Source organism: Ciconia boyciana, chromosome 2 (genome assembly GCF_034638445.1).
Source record: "Ciconia boyciana chromosome 2, ASM3463844v1, whole genome shotgun sequence".
NCBI classification, from domain to species: Eukaryota; Metazoa; Chordata; class Aves; order Ciconiiformes; family Ciconiidae; genus Ciconia; species Ciconia boyciana.
The window spans coordinates 67,492,347-67,519,544 of record NC_132935.1 but is presented as its reverse complement, the minus strand read 5'-3'; the positions used below and the strand labels follow the sequence as shown (position 1 = coordinate 67,519,544).

Here is a 27,198-nt window from a genome sequence, read left to right as displayed (position 1 = left end):
AATGTTTTTTCCATTCAATAGAGCATAGTACAGAAACATCAAAGCCGGTTATGAACAACCATGCAGCCCTGTGCAGCAACATATAGATATTGAGGTCCAAAGCATAATTTAACATGGCACTGCTCCCAGTCAACAAGCCAGTTTCTTTAATTAGCTAAGTATAATCATGTGCTCTTCCAGTATTAGTGCAGTCTGGTAATTTAGACATCATTAAACCATATTCCACTGTTCAGTGTTAACATAGCCTCAACAGTGTCTTAAATTTGTTGAAGATTATGGGACTTACACAATCACAAATATTTTTAAAAAGAAATACATAAACATGCATTTCTCCCAATAAGACACATGAACATGGCTTATGCTCATATAACACTTGTTCTTAAATCAGCAGTGTGCAAAACTAGTCCCTCTCCCCCAGATTCCAAGTTCCCTTTCTATTATATAACGTTAGAGGATATACAAAATGTAGAGACTAAAAGAAAGAAATGGGTAAGGTAAAGATGAGCAAAAATGGCCTAAAGCTCAAGGACAACCCAGCTAAGTAGAGCAACAAACATCTAATTTCCACGTACTGCTCCCAAAGAGCAATGTAGCTGATGACAAAGAATTTCCACGACTGCAGACAGTCTGAGTAAAAAATAAGCAAGACCTTCAAAACTTGATGCCAGTGATTTGCCCGAACCTGCTGCACTGATTTTTAAGGGAAAGAAACTATCTTCAGCTAACAGTAGGTTTCGGTTTTTTTATTATTTTGTTTGCTTACAAGACTCTGTAAGGCCCTTAGAATGGTTAAGGTTCTGTGGGCATTTCCCTGAAAGAGTGTCTCTGTGCTCAGGACAAGGACTAGGAGCCACTATATCGCTATCAGGTGCTAAGGGGGACTAACTTGATGAAATGCACTAACCACAGCACCTTGTGGACCTCACAGTTGCAGTAAATTATTATTTTCTGCAATTGAGAAAGCACAGGTAGCCTTCTAAACATTCACATATTAGTGAATCTAAAATGTGCTGTGGCAAAATTAAATTCTCTTTCACATACCTGCCTAAGAAAGGAAGTTTGTTTGATCCCTCCCCTTTCAAGATCAACATCCTCACCCCACCCAGATTATGCATTTCATAAGCTTGTTGCCAGTGAAGGTCACGAATACCACGGAATCAAGTGGCCCAATTCCAAAATTTAACTCTCATATTCATACCTCATCACTTCTTCACAGTCTGTGCAAGCAGTCACATGAGACTCTCACATTTCTATGCATTTTTAAACCAGAAGAGGAGAAAGGGCAGGAGGACATGAATTCTGCTTAATTATTAAAAGACAGACCATCTCTTGTTACTTGCAAGAATCTCGCCTTTTGTAATATCTGATTTGAGTTTTATTCAACCTCCCACATTGCAGAACATGGAAGAGAGAAGCAGAGAATCAAACAAAAACATTGAACTGCTATTTGCAACCTAGAATTCATAGTTAACATTTACAATGAAACATCGTATCAGTGTTTCAGAAGCACTTGTATGCAAGCGATACATGATAAGGGTTTTAGGATGAGGAGTTGGACTGAACAGGCACTTCAGTATGACTGTTATACATGTTATTGTGTTCTTATAAAAAATTAAAACAATTAGATGCATCTTCCTGAAACTCTATATAAATGCGTTAAATGCAAATTGATCCTCCAAACACAAAATTAACTTTTGCTCCCTTTTTGCCTAGGATTAAAATCATACAGATGGGTTTTAACACTGAAGAACTGTTAATTAAAGACATGTTCAGTGTTGTATGAAACATAGAAAAGAAAATACTGTGAGTATTCCCCAAAGCCTGAGATCATATAATTCTAAAACAATGTGATACGGTACTAAGCAACTCATGCAATGCAAACAATTAGCACACTTTGTTAGAGCATTGGTTCTACAATAAACACTTGGCATGTACTGTGCTTTGTGGGATTTAACCCATAGGCTGTTTAGAAAGTCCTGTAATTAAGCATCAGTAGTGGTTAACATAAAGGGACACTGTTCCAAAGCCCTCTTCCTCTGTATAAGTTTTCTACTTATCTTTGATTCTGTCTATTTATGCCTCTTACTGGTATAGGATGTCAAAAGGAACGCAGTATCCAGAACACACTGTATTATTTCAAACACCTGTTCCTTTAAAATCACAGGCTATTGGGCAGATTACACGTGCATCCATACTCATGAATTATATGCAAATACAATGTATATGTTTGTATACAGTCACACATGCTGCATCAAGCTACAGATGGGAAAAGGAATAGTCACCGAACAGGTTAGAGTGGCTGCTCTAACAGACTGTTTACCAGCCTCTATGCCCCTCCTATGTTAATAACTGAATAGGGAAAACTCAAAGAGGAAAGTAATAATGAATTTAGAGGTAAAAAGCCCTTCCTAAAAGGAGGAGAAAGTCAGACTTTATGTTACTGCATATACCACTAGCCACATAATCAAGATGCAAAGCTTGGCTGCGTTAGGAGAATGTTGTTAAGCAATCCAGCATATGCACACATAACGCTGAAGTACTGTCCTGAATTAGATACTGCTACTCAGTGCAGTTATGAAGTTCAGTGAATAACACCAATTGCTCAGTTTACTTCTGGCATCAAGTTATACTTTCAACAGTGCCTGGTAAACAGCTAAAAATATTACTCTGATGCATTCTTCTTCTGCTAGGCAATACTTTTTTTTTTGGTCCTGTCCTGGCAAAAGTAAGGTCTGTGTCATATCCTGTCAAAACATGACAAAGCAGAAAAGCCAAATTTTGCTATTATAGCAAAGGCTGCAAGGATTATGCAGTTTTCTCTCCCATGTAAAAACAACACACAGCATTTTTATTTTATTGCTGCATGATTGCCATCAAAAGAATAGTGATTTCCATATCTGCTTCTAATGGCTGTTTTGTGGTATATTTGACAAGGTGTACCAGCAACACAAAAGTACTTGTTCCTTTGTGTTTTTGAAATACATCTTTTGGCTGTGAGATTAACAAGAACATACTGAAGTCAGCAAAAATTCTTTGTTGTCGTTTCTGATTGTTAGCCAGGATTTGAAAGCTCAGACTTTTTTCCCCGCTCCATATGCAGGCAGAGAACTTAAAAAAACCTAGGTATTTAAAGCTACTTTGTAGTTGCAAACCACAGATTTCTAGAAGCACCTGCATATCAACTGCTCATACGTTGTTCATAAAATATTCTACAAAAGAGTGAACAGATAGCATTAAATGCAATCAGTGTATGTTTGGGCCATCATATGACAAAATAAATTTGAAGGCCCAACAAAATATATTTGTTTCAACCAGTGGAGCTTCTGTAAAGTCAGTTCCCTCAAACTTTTTCTCCTTTTTGAGTTAAATCACTTCTAACTGTCTTTTGAGAGAATTAGATATACCTTGTAAAGAAGAACAATTTACTGCTTTCTGTACAGCTTAGAAAACAGACCCACACAGTTTACTATCTTGTCTTCAACACAGGTCAGCAGAAGATACATAAAGAAACTTGACTGTTGGTTTAATGTAATTACCATTAAATCCTTTACACCCATTAAAACTGACAGTTAACAGCATAAATACAGGCTAGGTTTCTTATTATTTCAGAGTCCTTCGCCCTCACCAAGCTCCAGGAATGGGATTTTCAAAAAAGGCTGAGCAAATAAAACTTCTATAGTATCAGCTGGAATTGCATTTAATCAGAAACTCTGAAAATCAAAGTCTTCACCTATCATATTGCAGCCTTCCAAATGTATGTAAGATAGGTTTCGGAACACAGAACATATACTGCTTTTGAAAACTACTAATCTGGATGCCATAGAGTTCTTGGACAGAGAGGAAAGGCAAAATCCTGGGCTTTGTAATAGATGGGAATTTTTTTTTAGTTCAGCTTCAATTGGACCAGACACTCTCCCTACAGTTAATTTGTCTTGAGAAACATTGTTAGTGTATCAGAATCAAAGTAACAAATAAGGCTGGCTCATTTTGTCCCCAAATACTACACAGTGACAAGACTTCATTAACTGTAATAAATGATGTGTAAAAATAAGTTTATCAAATTCCCCACAAAAGCAATGATTCAAAAAATAAGGATTTGGTGACAAAATATTTCAGCCCAAAGCACTTCTCCAGAATTTCAAATTCCCTGAAACAGTAGTCCTAAATAAGTCTTCTGGTTGTATCACTCACCAATTTTCTATTTTACTTCACACAGAAGTACCAATCAAAGGCAACAGATAATAAAAAGTAAGAAAAGTCAGTCTTATTTTCAGGACTACATTTATTCTAGAAATACATATAATCAAGAAATGAAAACAGTCTTAAAGATCAGAACAGTAAGTCAAAACTAAAGCTTCCGTTATGAAGTAATCAAAATGCATCTACAATGAAAACATTTACCTGCTATTAGCTTTTGGAGGGTACTCTTATCTCCATTAACAGCAGCAGCATGCACTTCAGATGCTAACGAGGAACCACTGAAGAGGCAGTTTGCTGAAATATTCATACTCTTTCAAGGTATTACCATAGGTCAGATCTGCACCACCAACATTTTTTGCAGGAATGCAGTTCTAAAAAAACCCCAATAAAATAGAATTAATTTTATAATGTCATTAAAATGATTCAAACAATGCTAAAGAGAATAAACTTCTGTTAAAAACAGAAAAGAACAAACACGTTTCTTATTTTCTGGATTAAATCCACCTCTAGCCAAGATTCAACCAGAAAAAGCCTACATTAAGGAGATATAGATATATATATTATAGTTTTGTTGCCTTCAACATAAATTTCAGTCAATAAGCTTTGCAAAAGTCTGCAAATAGAATAGAGTTTTTCTACAAATCCAACAGACTGTTCTTCAGAGTGTTGGCATGCATGTTTCAATTCGGTAACCAATCAAGTTTGTTATCAAGTATTAACTTGATATATTCCTCCAGTACTTGATATCTGGTGGTATTTTACCATGATGGTCTATGGACATATGCAGGAAAAGGTTTATAAATTGAAGTTGTATCTTTTATTTCACCAACTGGCATAACTGAAATAATCAGATCAGCTTTCTAGATCTTAAGTGTTCTTCAAACATGAACAGAAGTGGCAAAAAGTGTGTGTAAGAAAAGCCACAATGAATTAGACCAGGAGTCTGGCTCTAAATCCCGCCTCAAACTGGCCAATGGTAGATGCCAAAGAACAGAGCAGATATCTATATAAAATAATAACTATATATATGAATATGATTTTGTCCCCCTCTTCCAAACACTCTCCCAACCTACAATTATTTCTAGTTCAATCACTTCCTGAAGTGGACTTGGTTTCTGTGTATTTAGTACTCTGCAAATTCTGTTAATTTTTTTCAATTAATTTCTCTACTATAAACATGTCCAGTCTTCTCTTAAGACTATGCAAACTTATAGCATCCACAACATCTACCGGCAAGGAGTTCTGTGCCACAACCGAACATCATATGGACAAACCACTTGCTTTCATCTGTCTTGTCCTAGCTCTTGCCATCTGAGAGCCCTTAATCCTTCTCCTGGAAGGGACAGTAAATAAACAATTTTATCCATCAGTAATTATTCTACAGATTTTTAACATACCCTCCCTGATCGTATCTACCTCTAGCTGAGAGTCTTAGCTTACTTAGCTGCTACCCAGGCAGCAGCTTTTCTGTACACATGACCATTTTAACTGCCCTTTTTTGGACCTTTTCACAGTTCTGCTCTAACCCTTTTGAGATGGAAAGAAAACTCCACTAGCTATTCAAGATGTGGGCAAAACATGGATTTATGCAGTGCTATAATGGCATTCTCTTCTTGCTTCTCTATTTCCTTCCTAAGTCACGTTTACCACTACAGTTGCCTTCCTAGCCTCTTCTGAAACAGAACTGCTACTGCCTCAAGATCTTGATAATGATCAGCTCAGGTCCACACACTATTTTGGAAATGAAGAAGGGCCTGCATGCTTGAAAACTTGTTGATTTTCTCCAAAAGTATCAAACACTTGAACTTTTACCTTCAATTCTTAACACACTTCACATTTGGAATGGAAAACAGACTGAGGTGAGCAAACAATAATTGTACACACCAGAAAAAAAAAAAAAGAGGAGGTATTGCTGAGGCTGTCTACTGAATTCTGGGGATTTTTCCACCTCATCTTCTGTTCCATGTTAATTTAAATATACTCCTTTTGTCATGTCCCACATTTATGTCATAGTACACTTGGAAAACAGCAAGAAGAAGCTATTTTGCTTCAATTGTTATTTTCAACCATCTTTGGTTTATTTGTTCTATAAATTTAATATATTGCTAGACAGCATCTGTTTCTATTAAGATAATTGCGGATGGATACATATCAACGTTGGGGGGAAATGTTATTACAATACCAGAAAAACATTCACTTTTCTGTAAAATGAAGTGAAAATCTCTACAGCAGATATTAAGCATGAAATAATAAAGGTAAAGGCCTTTACCTGCAAACAAAAAAAATAAAATCAAATACAACTTAATACTCTAATATAATTGTAGACTCTTCTTCACAAGCTCCAAACTTCCTTGGAGAGCTGATAAGAAAAATAATACAGGGAGCTTCATGGCAAATATAATCAGTTACTCAAAGAACATCTGCACAGTCACGGTATCAGTTCATACCACATCCCTGGAATAAGCACAAATACGGAACCATGTGGTTGTGCAAACCTGCTCAACAACACATTAATATAGTGCATTCACTCTACATGAAGACGCTCAGGTATAACTCAGACATTGTCTAAAGTATATCACACGATAACTGTAGACAAAGCTTTTAGCACACCAGCGTCTCAGTTGCTGCTTCTCCATCTTGTCTTCAGACAGCAAAGTGCGTGCTACGCTGCTTCTTCCAATGGCTAACCGTATCACTGAATACTCCTTTCCTGAAGTCTGTCTGGTTGAGTTTTCATGAGCCATGAAAGCGGGTTCATTATGTCCTAAGAAACATAACACCTTACCTTCCAACCTCTCTCCCCTACAAAAACTAGTAATGGTGTGACAAGAAAGGCATGAGATGCTGGTTTCCTTGAGCACATATACTAGATCTCCTCACTACTGGAACGATTCCTTGCTTGTGTTCACGGATCTCCCTCTGCCGTCTGTCGGTCACTTCAGAATCAGGAGTAAGTATGGTATTGCCTAACTTTATCACTCCTTAGAGCACATGTGTTATGGAAACATGCAATGGCTCACTACACTTTAATAAAGCAAACAATTTCCCCAAACCCAATTTTTGTTTCAGGGACTCCTATAAGATTATTTCAGAATCACCTTAGTCACTTACCCAACAACCAACTTCCCAACGCCAAGCATGTATGGCATTTGTACCTGTCTGAAGTGACCAGTTATTAGAGCACAATAGTTACCTGCTTCTACACCAGCACTGGTGCACTCCATTGAGAACACTGGTGCAGAAGCATGAGGATGAGCTCCTCACACAACTTTATGAAAGTATTTTTTCTCACTAATAGTTCTGGAGCCATTTTCCATCATCTGAAACCTATGGAACAATGTGATCCTATGCTACTGCTCTCTTCTTCCGTGAACCTCAGAATAACATGACAATGGTGATGTTCGATATCTCTTGGAAGTAAGGGATGCTTCCATCCTTATTGAGTTTGGTGAAACTCTCTACGTTTCAGAAAAGCCATCGAACATTTTTTTGACACACTTGCTTTACCACATAAGTAGGTGATCCTTCCCATAATCAGAACTGTGTCATTAATGGATTCATGGCTTTGTTGACTTCTAGGAGCAGAGAACAGAAAGGAGTTCAAAGAGTCTAATGTGACAGGGGGTTAACAACTTTTTCACTTTTAGAGCCATGTAAGACAGGCTAACAGTTCCATAATACGCCACAACAAATTACAGAAAAGCTCAACTTGACTTGGTGCTTAAGAAACCCAAAGAAAGTGCAGATGTATACATGACAGCGCAGGGTGGACAGAGCTTACGCTAGCCCAAACAAGCCCAAATACACTTTAAGACACAAGGCACAATTGTTTTAATTTTAATGTAACAGCCCTTCAAACACTCCCAGTGCTAGCTACAATCGTTGTTTCCTTTTAAGGAGGATAAAGAATATCCACATCTTTCAAAATACTTGCACCATTCTCTGCTTCCCAAGTATCCTCTCCTCCTCCAACAAAACTGCTTTTTTGACTTTTTAGGACACACAATTGATATGTTTCATTCAAAGCTAAACTCTTCCTCCCAACCTAGCAGTATGGTTTGTGCTTTCTGTTATCTTCTCTACATTATACTGGATAAAAGCATTTGAGGCATTTCTGATCAGGCAAATCTGAAGAAACCAAAAGAGACAGTATGAAACTGAGTGTCACAAGTAGTCGCAGTGCCTCCCCCTACTTAACCATTACCTTTTTTTCTCCTCGGTTATTCCTACAGCTATATAAATTTGCCTGCTATATGAAGGAAACTACAATAATCCACTGCAATCTGAACAAGAGGAAAGAAACAGAAGGGAAAAGGCTGCAGAGATGGATCATGTGCTACATAGTTTAACATGTGCACACAAGACTACAGCTTGTCTTTAACTTGCCTCTGCCTTTTCCTCAAAAGCTTCTCTTGGATACAGAGAAGACATCAGGACTCTCTACATTATTAAGTGGACCTATACGCACCATTGGAATTTTACACTTGTTGGAATTTTGAGATACTAGTTTTATTCCCCAAAGTTATCACTGATGTCTTTTCCTCTATTTTCTTTACATTCTACCCTTCCACAAACACATACACTGTAATATAAAACATCCAGGGGCAGCAGTGTAAAATTCAGCAAATACTGGAGAACTTAGTAAGGCACCAGAAGCATCCCAGTTACATCAACAATTATATAAAACTGACTGCATACAGAAGAGAATTTTCGTAATTTCCTCTTCATAATTTCCAGATGAAAACAAGAGCCAAATCTGCATAAAGTGTCAGTAATCACACAGGTGAGAGAAGCAACCAATTATCTCTACAGCAATTCTCAGTACAGTATCATAACTCCATTGAAAGAGCTAATTCTGCATCAGAGAAATTCTGAAATATTAAGAGGAACTATAAAAAGAAAATATGTAACTTTCCTCAGATATTTCTCTCATGTATATGACAAACAGATGAATTGGGATCTGGAGGACTTGTTTGATAAAGACCCTCATTAATGAAAAATGAGGCATTTATTTGTAAGGGATGAAAAACAACAATAAAAATCAAGAAATAACTATAAGATCTGCTTATAAAAAGGTACATAATTGACATTATCTGTAATATGCATTGTATTACTGGAATCAAGTAAATAATTCACTTTTTCTTCTTTAAGCTAACATGTAGGAAAAGATTAGCCTTGTCGATTCACCTGAAATGAAGGGACAGGCATATGGACACCAAGAGCTCTTCAAGGTATGTGAAATTTCTTACCAAAATATGATAAGTCTCCTTTGCATTACACAGATAATCAGAGTTCATAATTTTTCTATTCGGCAAAGCACAAGGTTGTTAACATTTAAACAAGATCACCCTATCAAATTTTACTGATAAAGTTTCCAAGTGAAGAATGAGCTGCTATGAAAAAATATCAAAGTATTTTTCAAATGTGAATGAATTCAGAAGATAAGATGTTCATTCTACAGATTGAGGAGCACAGGTTCTTCAGGTAGACATAGCAGAGCTGATAAAAATTAAGTTTCAATTTCAGACTATAAAAAAAGACATGATGTGTATATACATATTGATGTTTTCAGCTCATGAAACTGACAGGCCAAATGATTTTTGCAGGGTCACACATAAAGTCTGAGCCTGTCAGGCTTTCTTTGAAGCCAAATTGGGCTTGACTTGCAAAAAGCTGATGTAAAAGATTTTCTTTTAAATGGCGTTATGCCCCGTTTCACTCCTTACACTTGTGTACATACTGGAAATGCAAAGAACGCCAAGTGCAGCTTTCCACAATCTTTTTGAGACAGCTCTGCAAGGTCCCAAAGCATATATGTACTGTAAGGTCCAAAGTGTTACTGGAAGAGGATGAAGCACTGCATTTTAGCTGTTCTTCCTTTCCAGTGTTCAGAACTCAGGAAGTGACAAAAAGCACAAATCTGTTGAAGCGTCAAGGAATAAAAATGAAAGATGACGTTCCACTTTAACCCCGTTATCACGCCGAAATTTCCCAACGCTCCCACCAGCCGCCCTGCCACCTCACACAGGCTGCGTTCCCCCGCCTCGCAAACAGCAAGCTGCTTCCCTAACTCCGAGGAAAGGAAGACCCCGACGCGCACAGCGCCCAAACACCCCTCATCTTCCCTACGGCCAAAACCTTCTCCCCAGTCCCGGCGGCTGAAGGGCCAAGGCGGGACCCAGCGGCGCCAAACGAAATGTGGACAACTTTCCGCGGGCGCCGCCGGGGCTGCCCAACCCGCCCGGGCCCCGCGGAGCCGCCTCGCCACCCGCCTCAGCCACGGAGGTGCCGCCCGCCACCGCCGGCGCTGAGAGCTGGCAGGGACCCCCCGCCCGGACAGAGGAGCCGCGGGCCCCCCGGGACCGATAACGAGCCCCAGCGTCCCACCAAGAGCGGAAGAGGCTGCGGTGCCACGGGACACCCCCGCCACCAAGGCGGAAAGGGTTAACCCTGCCTCGCCCGGGCGGTGACAGCCGCCTCCCTTCCTTCCTCCCTCCCTCCCCGGCGCTGCAGCTGCGCCCCGTAACTCACCGCGACCCCACCCGCCGCCTCATCGCGCTGCCACCAGGCCCCACCCCTCAGCGGCCGGGCGGGGCCGGGGCTCACGCGCGGGCAGCCCCGGTGGGTTCTGGGATCGCCCCTGCGCCTCCTGCCCCGCCTGCCCTCCCCGATCGGCGGGAGCGGCTGGAACTACGCTTCCCGGTGTGCCCTGCGCAGCGCGGCAACCCGGAAGTGAGCGGCGGAGGCGGGGAGCGCGGGGCCCCGCGGTGGAACTTGCCCGGGTGTTTCCTGGCGACGGGGGAAGTGAGGCGCCGCCGCCGCCGCGGAGAGTGGGAGCCGCGTTTCTCCCCCTCCCGGGCGCCCGATCTACCATGAGACCCGCCATCTTCCCGCTCCTGCCTGACCCTGGCTGCCTCCTCCTTCTCCTGGTGAGCGACCGGCTCCCCACGGCCCTTCCCTTCCCCCGCCGCTACCCCGCCCGGCCCGCCGCGATCCCGCCGGGGCGAGCATCGGGCTGGGTTGGGCGGTGTGGGGGTGGCCGGCGGGCCTCGGGACTCTTCTCTCCCGGCCGCCAGCCTCCTCCCGCTCGCCTCGCTTGTGCGCGCCGGGAACGTGCCTCAGGCTGGGTGGCGGCCCCCGGCCCCGCCGCGGTGCCGCCCCTCGCCTCGCCGGGGGTCGGGGCCGCTCCGCCGGCACCTGCTCGGCGGGGGAGGGGAGGGAGGAGAGCGGCGGCTGCGGGAGCGGCCCCGGTTGGCGGAGCCCGGTGTTGTGGCCGAGGCTGATAGGCTGCGGACGCGGAACGGGCCGGCTGCGGGGCGGGGCTGGGCCTGGGCTCGCCGTTCTCCGGGCCGAGGCTCGGGAGCCGCCGAGGGCCCGGGGTATTGGCCTGGCGGGCGGTGGGGGTCCGGCCCCGGTTTCTCCGCGGAGAAGGCCGGCGTTGCGCCTCCCCTCTTCAGAAACCGAAGAGGCAAAGCGAGGGGAGGGAGCGGGCCCGGGAGGGCCGCGCAGCCCCTGGGCGGTGGCGGGAGCCGCGGCTGCCGGGAGGGAACTGCCTTAACGGTGCCTCTCCAGAGCCTGCTTGTCACCCGTGTTACCGTGCTGCCGCCCTTAAACTGAGGGGAACGGGTTCCCGTGCCCGAGCGAGAACGGGGCTGCTTGCGCGCCCTTTCTGTGAGCACGCCTGCAGGGAAGTAATGCGGCCGAGCTCAGTGGCCGAAGCTGGGAAAAGTTCCTGAGCTGTCTTGCACAGTCGTCGCATTTATCTTTAGTTGTCAGAGTACAGCTTTTTTTTTTTTTTTGGCTGGCATTACATACATGACCTAAGCCACCTTCTGGCTTTGCACACACAGAAACTCAATCACTGACGCATGTGTTTTGTGGAGATAAGTTGTCTGTGTTACATTTTATCTGTTTTTTTTAAAACAGGCTGATGTAGTGATTCTTACTTTTCCTGAATTGTATTGGGCAGGATTCTGGGCCTTTCGTAGCATAAGTGACTTGCAGAGCTAAAGGGGACTTGTGTGAATAAGTTTAACAGGATTTGGTCTTAAGATACTAATGTGTTTAATCTATTTTAAACATTTGGGAGAATAAAATTGGCCATAAAATGAAGGAATAATTGCAGGTAAAGGTAGATAGAGCTTTGGGGATCTAAAGGGAAGTACATAGTAATATAGCTACTAATGAATGAATTAGTTAGGAATGTGAGGACAACTACATTCCTAGTTGTAGTGAACAGAACAAGTGAACAGAACAAGTACTCATTACCACTTTGAAATGTGCACTTCTACCTGGATAAGCTCTGATTAAATTATTATAAACTTGCTGTAGTTTCAGGGTTAGTAAATATACATGGTTGGTAGGGTTTGAAAAAACACATTTGAAATATTTATATATAGATGACTACTTATACTGTGTTAGCTCATGATATGAGAGGCTAAAGTGAAGAACCTAGTATTTTCCAGTCACATCTGTGCGTTAAAACAATGTTGCTTACACGCTAGGTTGGTTTTCACCATTGTTTTAAGTACAGACTCCAATGAGCAAAAACAAGGAGTGTGTACTGTTTTAAAATGCCATTTAAATGGACAAGTACAAGTTTGAAAAAGTGGACATGAGTTAATGAAAGCATTTCTCTTTCTTCATGGTACAGTTGATCAATGCAAATTTAATATGCATCAGTTAGATCTATGTGTGCCAACTACAAAATAGGAAATGGCTAAGATCTGAAATTTCCCCATGTTTTAGTTGCTGTTTCTTTGTGTATGGGTCACATAAACCAATTTCTAATGTGTTTAAAAAGAACTGTGTACATAAAACCTCAAGAAGGATACAGGTCAGAATTGGGTTTTTTTAAGAAAAAGAATGTATAAGGTTATCAGTGTAATTCTTCAGCATCATATCAGATGTGGCCCTGTGTTGTAAGGTGCCTAGTTACATACTTGGATCAAGCCAATGAATCATTGCTTTTAGTAGATTTGTTAAGAGTTTAGGAAAAGTTGTCCTTAGCGGACTGGGAGTTGGAGGGATCCTTTTCTTTAAAATAGTTGAAAAACTCTTTTACAATGTATGGTGTTTGTTTTCTCATGGCATTTGGAGAATCTGGTAGGGTGTACCAGATTGGCTTTAAAGTTCTGGTAACTTTGTTGTTCTTGTTACTGACAGTCACGATTACGTAAAACTAGCAACATAACTGTGGTCTTGGTTGGTAAGGTTTGGGAGAGCGCTCTGCTCTGCATCCAAAGGATGTGCCATCTAGCAAAGCCTCTTTGAGTGTGGCAGTTAGCATATTTTGTGGATAAGTGAGCTTATTAGCATTATATCAATGGTTCCTAAAACAGAATACAATAATATGTAGCTGTGAAAACAGCTTACTAAGCTGGTCTTGCTTAGTAATAGCAATGAAGTTAAAAAAAAATTATTTAAATTTCCAGACTTTTGGGTAAGCATATTTCTTTTCTAGATTGGGAATTAAAATGCTGCAAAAGGAAGCAAAGATACAATGTCAATATCAAAAGAAGTTCTTTAGTCTAAGAAGTTTGACAGGAGATCACTAAAATTTCGGAGGGCTTTGGGTCTCACTCTAATATTCTTCTCCCTGGTCTCACTGAAGGTTGGGTTGCTAGGGTGGAAATTGCAGTGCAAAGCGTTATAGGGATACCTACCAGTCCCAGCACAACCCTTTTTCCTTCCAACTTTTCAACCTCATGTGCTAGCAATCTCCTGGGCTGCTGGGAGACAAAAAGGGGCTGGAGAGAGGATGGGGGGAGCACAGGCTGGCATGGCCCCTGTCTCTGCAATACTGGAGCTGAGTGGAAGGGCGAGCAGTGCACAGCACAGGCTATAGAGGATTGTGTACAGCTGATCACAAGACTGGAATAAGAGATGTGTAGTAATGTCATGTGGCCCCTTGTGCTCATAGATTAAGATGTTTCTGCCATGTTGGTGTATTGCTTAATAGGGGGTAGGACAGATCTTTAAGATTAATCAAAGACAGTTGAATAAATGCTGACGGGACAGTGGCTCATCACATTCTCCTCTAAGGCAAGGTGTGGTTCTTTGGCTTTGCTCTAACCAATCGTTCTGTATGTCTGCCTCTAGTTACAGATGTGTATGCTTCACCTATAAAGAAAATTCTCGAACAAGACACTCTGTTTCACATGCTTCTTCTGCATATGTATGAAAGACATTAGTCACGTTGCTCAGTACTTTACTGGGAGGCTCATGCACAGCGTCCCTGAGGAATAGATGTGACTAGAGGAAACCACCAACTGACAGTGAGGGAAATGAAGGGGGAAGTTCTCTGTGGTTTTTTTTCTTTCTTTTTTTTTCTTTCCCTCAAACAACTGTAAAAGGATTTCCCAATTCTTGCACTTCAATCTGTGGAGGTTTATTAGGTTTCAAAATGCCACTACTATACCTTTTCTTTGTAGCTTGTTTGGAAAGGTGTCATGGACAAACTGAGAGCACCTACTTCTTAACATATTTGGCAACACCTTTGGAAGAGCATATTTGTCCTCTCATATTATGAGAATGTGAAATGTTGGGAGTGTTTTCCGAGTCTTAAAGCCTACCTAGTTTTCTAATAAGTAGTAGCTTCTCTTCACTTGGGGTTATTATGGAAGCCTGGTGTATGTTCAATTTGTGATTCAGTAGCCCCACTATGTATGCTCTACCCTATAAGTTGATACAGTTTATCACTGGCATGTAATACTTAGTGTTACAGTTGGTCTAATGCTATAATGTTTTATATTTTTAGTGAAGCTTTCAAAATGCTACTTATATAGCAATGCAATTGCAGCTGTTAGGAGCAGTAACTTAGAAGAGGCACTCATCAATCAACTTTTGAATTTCCTATTAAACTTTTAACTGGAAAAAATACTGTAGGGTAATATTTCTGTTTCTTGTTTGACTGCCACTGCCTTTCATGTCATGTTAATATCACACCAAGTACCCAAATAGTGAAAATAAAATAAAATTATGTCTTTTAACTTAATGTTAAATGCTGTAGTAAGTTGCCCAAAGAGAAGGTGAACGCTCTATACCTTTTACAATGTATAGAGCACATTTCTGTGCATTTGCCTCTCTCTGCATATATATTAACAAAGAAATTTTATAGTCAGGAATCCTGCTCAAAATGTAATATTCTGAATTTGAGCATTAGTCAAAGATTGTAGTTACAGGCAAATTTTAGGCCACTGAGCCTTATACAATGAAAGGAGTTCCCTCCAAGAGTAGCATGGGAGTTCTGAGTTGTCCATCATTTGTCATGCCCTCTAAAGAGCAAAATAGTAGTTAACTGAGGACCTTTCCCTAGGTTGGGGGTGGGCGAGGAGGAGGGGAAGCTTAAACTCTTGCTATGAAGAGGAATTGCATTCTTCTTGCTATGCCATGTCAGGCAAGTTCCCTGTCTGGAGTGCTCAGGAGGAAAGACAGGAGAAACAGAACTGATGCTTCAAATAGAAGGCTCAGACAATGCTGGAAAATGTATAAATGAGTTATTGACAGTAGGATGTCAGAGATCCTGTTGCTGGCAGCTGAAGAACTCTGTGGTGACATACTCCTTCATGTTCTTTTGATATCCTTACTTTTCTCCTCCATAATCTGCTTTGCGTTTTTTTGGCAGGACAGCTTTCTTAGCAGTATAAGGACCAGTCTCTTGCTTTTCTTGGGAAAGTAGAATTACCACTGGTTGTTCTTATACATGCACAGCAGTTATCCCCTGTGTTTTAATCAAACCTATTTCTTTTGAAAGATTTAAGGATTATATGCTGCTATTCAGGAGGACCAGTTGTTCACCTTGCAGGCTCTTTTGTAAGCCTCACTTGTATAGTTTCCAGATATTTTGTTTGCTTGAAGGGAGGGAGTTGTCTCATGTGAAAAGCAAGTATACAAATACACTGTAAATTTTATACCAGAGCTTCTTCAAAAGCTCTTCAAGAGAGTCTAGAGATATTTTCAAGTAATAGGTGCTTCAATAATGGAGTGGGTTTGGATGTATTAGCAATACCTCCTTCCCCCCCTTGTTTGAGAGTGAGTTCTAAGTGATTTAGAGGAGGAACATTTGGGAATGTAAGCAGAAGCAATATAGAGTGTTGATGTCAGAGCCTAAACAACGTTTTCTTCCAAAACTAAACTGGAGAAAGCTCCCCTGAGAAGTAGAGGAGGGCAGGTGCCTTGTAGAGGATTAGGAAAGGAACTGAGATCAAATTTTCTTCTGAGAGTTCTGCCTTTGCACTTCTTTCCTCCCTGATGTGTCTTCATTCATCAGAAGCATGCTAACCATTGGTAAAAACATAGGTAATTTTCTTTTTCAAAACTGTTAGTGTCAACTGCTCATATAATCTGACTTAAAAAAACTGTTCATAACTCTGAGATTTTGGAAGTTTCATTACCTTTAATTATTTTAATTTACTGGCTTTCAGGTATTTCATTTTACATTGTTCAGGGTTATTCTGTAAAGCTGTTGCTATACTCAATGCTAACTCAGAATATTTTTTTCACTGCCAATTCAGGATGCTGTATTCCTCCAAACCAGCTGTAGGACCCTGTCCGTATTAAATTATACTTTAGTAATAACAAAAAGTGCCTTACAAAAAGCAACAAGATATATTGCAAGAGAGTTCCATAATTTTTCCTTTTTTCATGTATGCTACTACTGAGAAACTGGCTACCTTGACAATACACCCCTTGCAGCTAAGAGCCATTCATGCCATTAAAACATGTGCAAAGTTCCAGTACTGTGCCCTCCAGATAACCACTTGTTACTTGTAGCCTCTTCTAGGAATGAACCAAACCTGGAAGCTCCTTCACATGCATGCACATACACCTTTTCTTTAATCTGCTAGTGATCCACAAGATCTGCTCTTTGTATAGCTGATAGAACATAAATGTTATCTTGTTGGCTGCCGTGGTGCTAAGCAAAATGCAAAGTGCAGTGGTCTGTATCTTAAAGCATATATCGATTGAAATAGTGAAAGCAGTGAGGACATAGCATCATATATGGTTATCTAAATGCAGGTGCTTGATGTATACCTTCAGCAAATAACTGGTTCCCAAGTAATTTTATATGCAGCACGACGTTTCTGGTAAACACAGTAAATCTCCTGTTCATCTGTTTTTATTGTAGGAAATGTTTTGGGTTTCTTCCCTCCCCTTGTTTCTTGATCTACGTTAGTTTGGCTTTAGCAAGAAAGCTTTGATGAACAGGAGTTTTGTGAGTCTCACTGTATTCACCTTGTAGAGTCAAGTTGTAGAGTTTTGGGTTTTGATTGCCACTGCAAGTTTGATCATTTAAATTGGAAGGGACCTCTAAAGGTCATCTGGTCTTATGCTCTGCTCAGTGCAAGACTAACTTAGATGGGATTGCTCAGGGGTTTTCCCAGTTGAGATTTGAATATCTCCAAGGATGGAGGTTCTACAACTTCTCTGGGCACCTGTTTTAGTGTTTGATTAAAACCTTGTTGAAAGTTTTATCTGAAAAATCTATTTGGAGCTGCAGCTTATGTCTAGTGCTATTATCACTGTGCATCTTTGAGAATAGTCTGGCTCTGCCTTCTCTATAACCTCCAACTAGGTCGTTGGTATCAGCAGTAATAGCTTCCCCTTCTTAAGGCTGAACAAATGCAGTTGTCTCAGCCTTTCCTTGTATACCCTATTGTCCAGCCACTATTAATCTTGGTAGCCATCTGCTGGACTTCATTCCCATATGTTAATGTCTGTCTTGTACAGGCAGTCACAAAGCTGGACAGAATCCTTCAGATGTGGCCCCACAAGTGCCAAATGAAAGGGAAGAATCACTTCCCTTGGTCTGCTGGCTAAACTTTTGCTAATGCAGCTCAGTATGCAGTTCTCTTTGCTGCAAGGGGCACGCTGCTGACTCCTGTTCAACTTGTTCCCCAAGACCTTTTCTGCAAAGCTCTTTTCTATCTGGTTGGCTCCCAGCCTGTATGGGGTTATTCCACCCGAGATGCAGGATTTGCCTTTGTTAGACTTCATGAGGTTTCTGTCAGGCAATTTCTCCAGCCAATTGAGGTGTCCCTGAATAGCAGATCTCCCCTCAAGTATATAAGCCACTTCCCCCAGTTCAGTATCCTCGGGAAGTTTGCTGAGGGGACACTCTGTTCCATCATTCTGGTCATTAGTAAAGACAAACCTTACACCCAATAATGGTCTGGAGAAACTCCATGAGAGACCAGCTGGACGTGGTATCTTTGGTTACAGCCCTTTGAGCCCAGCAGTCCAGCTGCTGTGTCACTCACTTTATAGTTCACTTATTCAGTTCATATATTGCCGATTTAGGTCTAAGGATGCTTTGGGACACTGTGTTAGAAGCTTGCTAAAGTCAAGGCAAACAATGTCCAGTACTCTTGCCTCATTTAGAGAGCTAATCATCTCACTACAGAAAACAGTCAGATTGATTTACTTATTCTAAATCCATGCTGGACAGATGTGGCTTCTAGAAAGAAAATTAGTCTCCATAATCCTCCTGGGGACCCAGGAAAATGTATTTTGTCTGATTCTGTGTATGTCCGACTTGCTTAAGAGCTTTCCAATTTGGTCTTCCACTCACGGGGGTAATGCTTCTCTTCCCTCGTACTCCAGTACTAGGCTCAGACCTCATCAGTAGAAAATCAGACAAAGACAACATTGAGTATCTAAGCCTTTTCCATGTCCTTTGTCACTATATCCCCTGCTAGTTGAGCAGCAGGCCTACAATTTCCTTAGTCTTCCTTTTGCTGCCAGCACACCTGTAGAAACCTCCTGTGTTACCTTAACATCCCTCTCTAGTTTCAACTCCAGCTGAGCTTGGGCTTTTCTAATTTAATCCTGCCTGCTCAAGCAATGTTTCTGTATTCCTACCAAGTATTTATTTTCTTACATCTACCTTCCGTGTACTCCTTCTTCTTTTTTTTTTAAACTCATCCAGAAATTCTGTGTTAACCCATGTAGGTCTTCTGCCATACCTACTTTCTGCACAGTGGAGTGGATTGTTTTTGTGCTTTGAAGAGGTTGTCCTTGAAGATCAACAGGCTCTCATGAGCCCTTTTTGCTTTCAGAGCCATGTTCTATGAGTGCACTGAATTGTTATTAAGACCTGAGTGTTTTCAGTCCTTGTCACTTTTTTCAGGGTTCTGCAAGGTACATTTTTCTATTAAAAAAATAACTATCGTAGTAGATTATAGATGGGAATTATTGTGAGACCCAGTCATTGGTGAGCTATATCTGAAAGTTTCATCAGCAGTGGCGATGAAATGAAACACTGGAGATCTCAATGGCTTGTTTCCTGGAAGAAGCAGGTTATCACACTTTATGTGCTGGAGTCTCCCAGATGCTTCACTTTGGGACCAAAATTAAGGATATGCTAACCCACAGGGAAATTTCAGGTATATGGTTTGCTGCATTCAGTTTCAAAGGAAGATACTTCTCTATGGCATCGATTTCTTTAATCACTGAAACTTTGTATCCTAAATGGTGTTGATGAAACAGGAGCAGAAGGTAGAGCCCTAGAAATAGAGTATAGTAAATGACCTGGTTCCTTGGCATACTTTTTGCAGCCAGCATGTCTCCTGTCTTGCCTGGCATCAGTGATTCTTGCCTGGTTTCAGTGTGTGTTTCATTGAGGTGCATCAAAAAAAAAAAAAAGTCTGTAAGGATGTCAGCGGTTTTTTTGTTCTTATTTTTCTAGATTTGTGAAGAGAGGTGGGGAGAAGAAAAGCAATCTAACCTCTGTTGTAAGGTAGCTGTCAGTAAAGCTTACATTTCGTCTCCAGGTGGATTCATGTGGCAACGGGCATAAACATGGAGAGAACTTGTTCATTAGGAACTGTGCAAGGAAGTACTTTGAAAGGCAAGGAATAGGTGTCTGTTCCAATGGTCTTGGAAAAGAAAACAACTGTGATAGTGTTTTGCTGTTTCCCATAGCTGTTGTGATTATGAAGTGATGATATAATTAACTTTCTCAAAAGCTTCACAAAGGGAAAGCTTTTCAATGATGTATCCACATTTGTAATCCCAGGAAGAGCTCTTTGTTCCTTTAGTTACTGTCTATCACTTCTGTCTCATAGTTTATTGAAATCTGCTTTCTTAAATCTTGCTGGAAACACTTAGCCCCTAAATTCTTTGCCAGTCCTAGAAATTATGGATTTTCATAAAAGTGTGTATGAAAATACTTTTTTTTTTCTTCCCCCTCTTCTCCTCCCCATGGAGTCAATTCACTTGGGATTTTGGACAGAATGACTGCAAGACAAATTGGTTGCTTCACAAAGGTAATTAAGACAGTATGTGGTGCAGGGGGTGAACAGTTAGGGGTTCCTTCCTACTAATGATCTGTTAATTAGTGAAGGGAGCTCAGCAAGTGTATGGACCTCTCGGGAATTATTTTTGAATGACATTTAAAAATGCTTTGGTTAAGAAGGTATCATTGCAGGGGGGAGAAGCCTCTCTTTTTTTTATTTAGTATTTTTTCTGTCAACATAGGCCAGCAGAATTTGCTAAACCAGTGCAAATATGTACCTATAATTAGTGTTACATAGCTATTAAACTTTATTTTTAAATAAACCAATACACAGCTGTGATACCTTGCTGAGGATTTTGGTAACAATTTTGGTTGCGGCAGTCCACTCTGTTGAGAACACTAAGCTCGCTACATGGAGCTGGTTAACTGCAGAGCCAGCATGTCTGATACTTGCTACCAGTTCAAGTGCTGCACCATGTGAATGTGTTAATATTATTTTTAGGACCAGTCCGGAATACTTGCTGGAATATTTTTGTGGGAGTCAGCCTGAAGCTGGCAGGGTTAATATTCCTTGGAGGAGGTAAACCAGCAATGGGGTATCTCTGTATCATGTTCTTTTATGCATTTCAAAGTATCTGTGGCATGTGTCGTTTCCTCTGCATTATTTACTCCTCTGCTGTCCAGAGTTATCCAGGGTAAATGACTGCATATGTGCAGGCCCTTAGCAGCTGTTTAGGGTAGAAAGAAAATAGCTCTTATGCAGTCTGAAATTAGCTACTCATTCTTCAAGCTACATGGAGCTGTGGTCCCAAAGGTGAATTTTTCTGTTCAGATTAAGTCAGTATTGCTTTAATCAATGTTCTGTAGAAGATCACCAATGGATTAATTGTAAAATGTATCTTTTTTTTTTTCCTCACTTAAATTGGGAGATTTTTCCAATGCCAATGTGTCAATTAGAATGCAGCTGTAGAGTAGTATTTCTATTAGTGCTTTTTTGGGAAGATCTTATCCCTTATCCTCTCATGTCATTTTAAGGTAGCAAATAATAAATACTAACCTAAAAATTGAGGCAAAGCATTTGTTAGAGACAAGCTAATGGATTCCCAGTGAGCTTTAATATACTATGATTGGTAGTTGGCATGTGTAGAATGGAAGTTTGTGGAGTGTGCATCACAAATTTGCCTGAATTAAGAAAAGAAAATAATTAAAGTAACATAAATTTAGATAATGTTTTAAATGGATTTATTCTAAAGTTCAGGGTTCTGATGTTAAGGGAATGGGAAGCTGAGGCAACAAAACCCCACTATATTTTAGAAATTTTATAATTTCAAAATTCTAAGGTGTTCTTCCTCATTTTGATTCCTCAGAAAAAGAGGAAGGAGCAGCAGCAACACAGGACTGAATCTCAAACGGTTTTAATGTGTGGACAAACGCTTCATACGCTACAGATGGCTGTGTCAGAGTACTGTGGTTGTCTTTTGATAGTTGCACAAAACCTTAGCCTCCTGCTGAAATATTAGGAGGTAATCTGAGGAAATGTGGCATCTCAATCATGCTGAAGGAAGAAAAAAGAAAATCTGTAGCACAAGGAGGGTCTTAGTGGTATTGGAAGTATTATTGCTAAAAGCTCTAGATCTGAGGTTAATAAATGGGGGTGGTTGCATGCATATTCATGTGTGGGTTAGTTCTGGCTGAAATTGCAGGGTGTAGCATGACCGTGTAATGCCAAAACTGGAAGAGGGTAAGAATTTAACTTGAACTGCTAGTTGTCATCTGTACATTTGCTGCTCTGCGTTGAGTGTTGCTCTGTTGTTTAGTTCTAATTGTCATTGCCTTCAGCATCAAATAAGGGTGAGGTGAGCCAAATCAAGCTGGCTGTGCTTCTGTGCTTTCAAATTGATTTTGTTATTTGGAAGTACAAATAGGCAGCAGCACTAATATGAACGGTACAATTAAAACAGTGTTATCAGAGATGGGTTGTCCGCTTATATTCCCTTGTGTTGTCTTTAGTGTGGCAGTTAAACCAGTATGTTTTACTTCCCTTCAGGTGGACTGGGTGAGGAGAATGACCCTAGCTGTATTTTTCACTTAAGTATTTTGTTTGTCTAATTGTCACTTTTACTGCTTTTTTTTTTAACGCAATGCCTCAGCTGCATAGTTCAAAGCAGTGTGGATCCTGCACCTCTGGAGCCACAGGACTGTGGTACTTTAACTGCTGCATAAGAATGTGAAATGCAGGTTTCTCCAAGGCTGTACTTTCTATTTTATCTAAATTGCTTCTTAAGTATTTCTGTCATGGAGGGCTAGTTTATACGTGTTTATGATAGCCCTTATTTTTCCATTTGAGCAGTTGGTTTTGGTAATTCATATCTACTTTTAAAACAAGTTCCAGCCTGAAAAGTAAACCTGAACAGGCTTGTCTTTGCTTAAAGTTCCCGCCTTTCTTGATACCACAAAGAGATAGATAACTTGATGTTTTGGAGCAGGAGAGCGAAAAGGTATTCAGTATTGCAAATAGATGATGTGGTTAATAAAAAGATAAGCAGCTAAAAGTGAGTAGGTGTTGAAATTGAGCATTTCACTTGAAGTAAGTTGATTTTTGTCTTGTTGAACAATAATCTCTATATGTATTAAAATCTACCAAAATAGAAATTGTGTGTTATTTTTTAAAGCGGTAGAATGTGTGTTGGCAGCAAGTATCGAAAATTCAGTTATCCACTTACACATTCAATCCTTCAGATTATTCCAAGGTAGCAAATGTTCACGTGACATAGGAAATGCTGTTTCTCCTGAAAACACTACGTCTACTTTCGGCTTCTTCCTCAAAGACTACGCTTTAAAGGAGAGATTCTGAATTCTGTGGCCACTCCTTCCACAGAATACCATAAAAGTTTTGGTTTCATTTTAATATCCATTTTCATCACTAGTCAAAGAATGAACAGAACATACATGTATATATATGTTATTAAAAAATCTCAAATTCTTGTTCTGTAGTAGCCCTGTGTGTAAAGACTAGAATAAAGGGCACAGGAAATACTGTAGAAGATCATAGTGAGTAACAGGATAGTATGTTGCTTTCTGTAATGATCCACGTGGCTCTCAAAACACAGTTCCTAATAAGCCTTCTGTTTAGACTCTACTATTTATTTGAAATCACTCACAATTTCTTCTCTATTGCTATGCATCAAAATAATTTCCAAAATATTTTAAGTGCAAAAATGGCTCTGACATCTTAAAATGCGGAGAGGAGAGTATTGAGAAATTATTTGCATTTCAAGACTACATACGTGATCTGTGGCATGACGAATGGAATTGTGAGTACACACTCTCCACAGTTTAAACTCTCTACGGTGAACGTTTTTGGTAATGGGTTTTATGTGTAATAGCAATGGCCGAAATAGAGAACAGGCCTTTTTCTGTGATGTACTGAAAAGGGGCAGCAAACTATTCTGCACTGCTAGCCTTATCAAAATCTTGACAAGACTTTTATTTTGTATTGCTGGATCATAGCTTTAACAAGTTCAGAAACCTCAGGGTGCTGGCTTTCATATATAGCAACAGCTGCTTAACTTGCGCTAATCATTTTGGAGATTGCGTTTGTATTTTACGTGCTTTGTTCCTTCTTGAAAGTGAATCCTTGTGTTGTTGCCAGATAATCAGAGCAGTTGGTAGATATGTAAAAGAATGAGTTATCAGAACATGAGGTGGTGGTTTTTTTCCTGAGAAGCTGCACAAATTATACCTTTTTTCAGGGGAATTCTAGCTTCTTGTCTAAGAGTAAGAAGTGTGGTAAATAAAATATCTAAAGATTCAGAGTTTTCAGTAGTTTCCTGGGGAGCTGAATTCATGGCTTTAAAGCTGTGAAACAGGGTTTAAGCTATGTTCGTATTTCTGAAGATGCGTACCACTGTAAACATTATTCATGAATAATATAGTTGTTCAGGCACCTATTTACATCTTTTGTAGGTATATGGACTGTGTTGCCTCTAAGTGGATGTTTAAGACAAGGAAACCAGTGTGTTATGGCCCTGACTGGAGAATGTTGTTTTCATTCCAGGCCAAGCGAACTGAAAATTAGAAATTTTCAGCTGAAAATAAATTACAGGTCTTATCTCTGTGACTTTTTTTAGACAGGCCTCGTCATTTTTTTGAGCCTTGACTTAAACATTTCTATAACAGACAACGATCCTTAGGTTTGTGCCCATAGACTTAAGCTTTAAAACTGTGTTTGGGTGTATGGTTCTGCTATTAAAAGCTTTATGGGAAAAATGCAATGCATTGAACTACACGTTGTGATGAGGTTTAATTTTCGTCCCTGCAATGGACTTTTTGAATGGGCATCTTGTGTCGTCTTATAACAGCTCACAAACGGTTGAGAGGTTAACTTAACCCATTTTTCTGGGGAACTTCAGTGCTGTGGTAACAGACCACTGAGATATGTCTGTGGCTGTGAATCATTCCCAGTCATACATGACAATCCTACACCTCCTCTGCTTGTGTGTTAAGATCGGTTGTAGGAACTATTAGCTGTGAGTTTATTTCCTGATTTGGAGTGTCAAATCAATATAATTTGGAATTTCATAGATACCATTATAAATTGTGAATGGGGTTTTTTTGTTTCCAATGTTTTCATTGGCAAAAAGTTCTTCAATTTTAGTAATACAGGTACCTACACCAAGTATTCCTGTCAGACACTGAAAATGGGAGGAGATGACAAGATACGTGGAGGAAAAGAAAATCACACTACCTCTTTTTAATACGGTGGTCTCTCTACCTAGCTCTATGCAGTTATAGCACTGTTTGGCTGAATCATTATAAAATTGACCTGTCTATCAAGGCTAAAGAAATAAGTTTGTTTTTTTAATATATATATAATCCATATTTCAGTTTAGTTAGATTTTTTCCTCTGTTCTCGTGAAGTTAGTAACTGCAATCCTTAAATCTATTTTCAGTAGCTTCCTTTGAGTGTTTTAAATTTCCCTGATTAAATTTAAGGTATGGCTCTTGAGAGAAAAAATAATAGGAAAAGGATTTTTTGGTACCAATTCAAAAATTGCTCTGAAAACTTGAATATAACTCAGAGGTGATCATTAATTAGTGTTTTGAACTAACATAGTTTTGTCTCATAGTCTTACAATGAAAGTAGCTTATATTACTTTTATTTTTAGTAATCCTGCTTAATCAATAGGGGTGGCAGCAGTTAGTCTAAATTATGAAAATGTTCAGGCACAGTCTGGAATCAAGTGGTGACAATTGAAAGTTGAACTGCTCCCGCTGAGAGGGTGAATAATGTTCTTTTTTTATTTTTCCCCGCAGTTCTCTATTTACTGTTATCTCTCTCTGCTCTGAACTTTGTGGTTCATTATAGGGCTTCTGGGAACGCCGCCAGTGAGATGCTCCTGATTGATGGTTCTGAAGCCAAACTTCAGGGGTTCTTACAATGTCTGTCAACTTCGGCGTTGCTGTCTCCCGGGATTGCTTTCAATTTGTATCATCCTACAGCAGGCTGTAAACCCGTTTCCTTCCTGTTGTCCGGGAGTTTAATGCAGACCTCAGAGCAGCAGCAGATTAGTGGCATGCATAAAGAAAAAGGTATTCGGGCACTGAAAGTCAGTCACAGAGTCTTGTGGGGCTAGGACTTCAGGTAGTAACTTCCACATGTCAATCTGGATTAGATGCAGGCTAGAGCTAGTTGCCAAACGTAAAATGATTTTGTGGTAGAGGAGAAAGATGGTTTAGTCATGTGCCTTTAGGATTTCCCAGCAGGAGAAGAAGGTAAATGGAAAGTTTAGCAAGTGAAAATGAAGGCTGTTCTTGTTGACTGCCTTGCAGGTGTAGTACTAATTAGAAATCATAATGCTCCAAAAATAGATTTTCTATATTCTTCAGATAGTTTGCTCTGGAAATGAGGACCTCTGTTTCATTATGTGAATTAAAAAATAACGAAAGGAAAAACTAAAATGCAACAGACCTGTTTTTTTCCCTTTTCTTGTAGTTTTAAGATTGTGCACAGTTAAACTCTTCTGCAAGAAAGTGGTGTGTAAAGTATGATAAATCTGGGAAAGAAATGCCACTAAACCTACAGGCCTGTTTCTTCTGTCCAGTTAGCAATTAAAGAACTAACAGCACTAATTGGTAAGGGTAGAATGTTGATAAAAGTTTTACCTAAATGTCCTGAATAACCAGTGGGCTTCATTAATATGTGAAGTGGCTATTGAACAGCAACACTGTCAGCAGAAGTGACTTGAAATTGCGTGTGTTTTTATTTCCTCTTTGGAAAAGGAATATGAAGCCTGGCAGAGGTCTGCTGTTGGGGGTGAATTGAACAGGTTTTGTCCAGGCTTTTTGTTTTGTGTAAGGCTGCTTGTGTAGCCTTGTGCCACGTGGCAGAGGGGGATAATGTTGCCTTTTGGGCAGTGCTTTGATATCTTCCATTAGAAAAAATCAGAATAAACATCAGCTAATTTGTAGTTACTCCTCAGAAGTGACTAGTACTGGCTCCTGGCAGAAGTGGCTAAGTCATTTACTAACTTCAAGTGAGGATCAAAACTGGATCAGAAATACTAGGATTATTGTACTAATTAAAATTCCCAGTAAAAACATGAGCAGTGTTATCTTCAGAAACTTCCAGGAACCTGAGCTGATATATTCCTGCTTTATTTGACTGTTTCTGAGGACCAGAAGAGTAAAAATACATGTGCCATTTCCTCTTCTTCCCTCCCCCCATATGAGCTAAATTTTATCTTTGTGAATGCATTGTT

General features: G+C 40.2%; 2 protein-coding genes across 3 annotated transcripts in view; one reads left to right on the top strand and one right to left on the bottom strand.

Moving 5' to 3' along the window:
- Window positions 1-10,866, bottom strand: part of INVS (inversin) — a 102,676-nt gene extending 91,810 nt beyond the window's left edge. The window contains exons 1-2 of one of the 2 annotated variants that reach the window (XM_072852878.1): window positions 10,732-10,866; window positions 4,402-4,571 (exon numbers count right to left, since the gene is read on the bottom strand). In XM_072852878.1, coding sequence (XP_072708979.1) covers window positions 4,402-4,507 — 106 coding nt within the window. In that variant the 5' untranslated portion in view covers window positions 4,508-4,571; window positions 10,732-10,866. Of the gene's footprint in view, window positions 1-4,401; window positions 4,572-9,940; window positions 10,568-10,731 lie in introns of those variants that run through there. The other variant, XM_072852879.1, reaches the window with a different exon arrangement.
- A 131-nt stretch (window positions 10,867-10,997) lies between these two features.
- The window catches only part of ERP44 (endoplasmic reticulum protein 44), a 53,985-nt gene continuing 37,784 nt past the window's right edge, over window positions 10,998-27,198 (top strand). Inside the window, exon 1 of the mRNA XM_072852884.1 lies at window positions 10,998-11,129. Coding sequence (XP_072708985.1) covers window positions 11,073-11,129 — 57 coding nt within the window. The 5' untranslated portion in view covers window positions 10,998-11,072. The remainder of the gene's footprint in view (window positions 11,130-27,198) is intronic.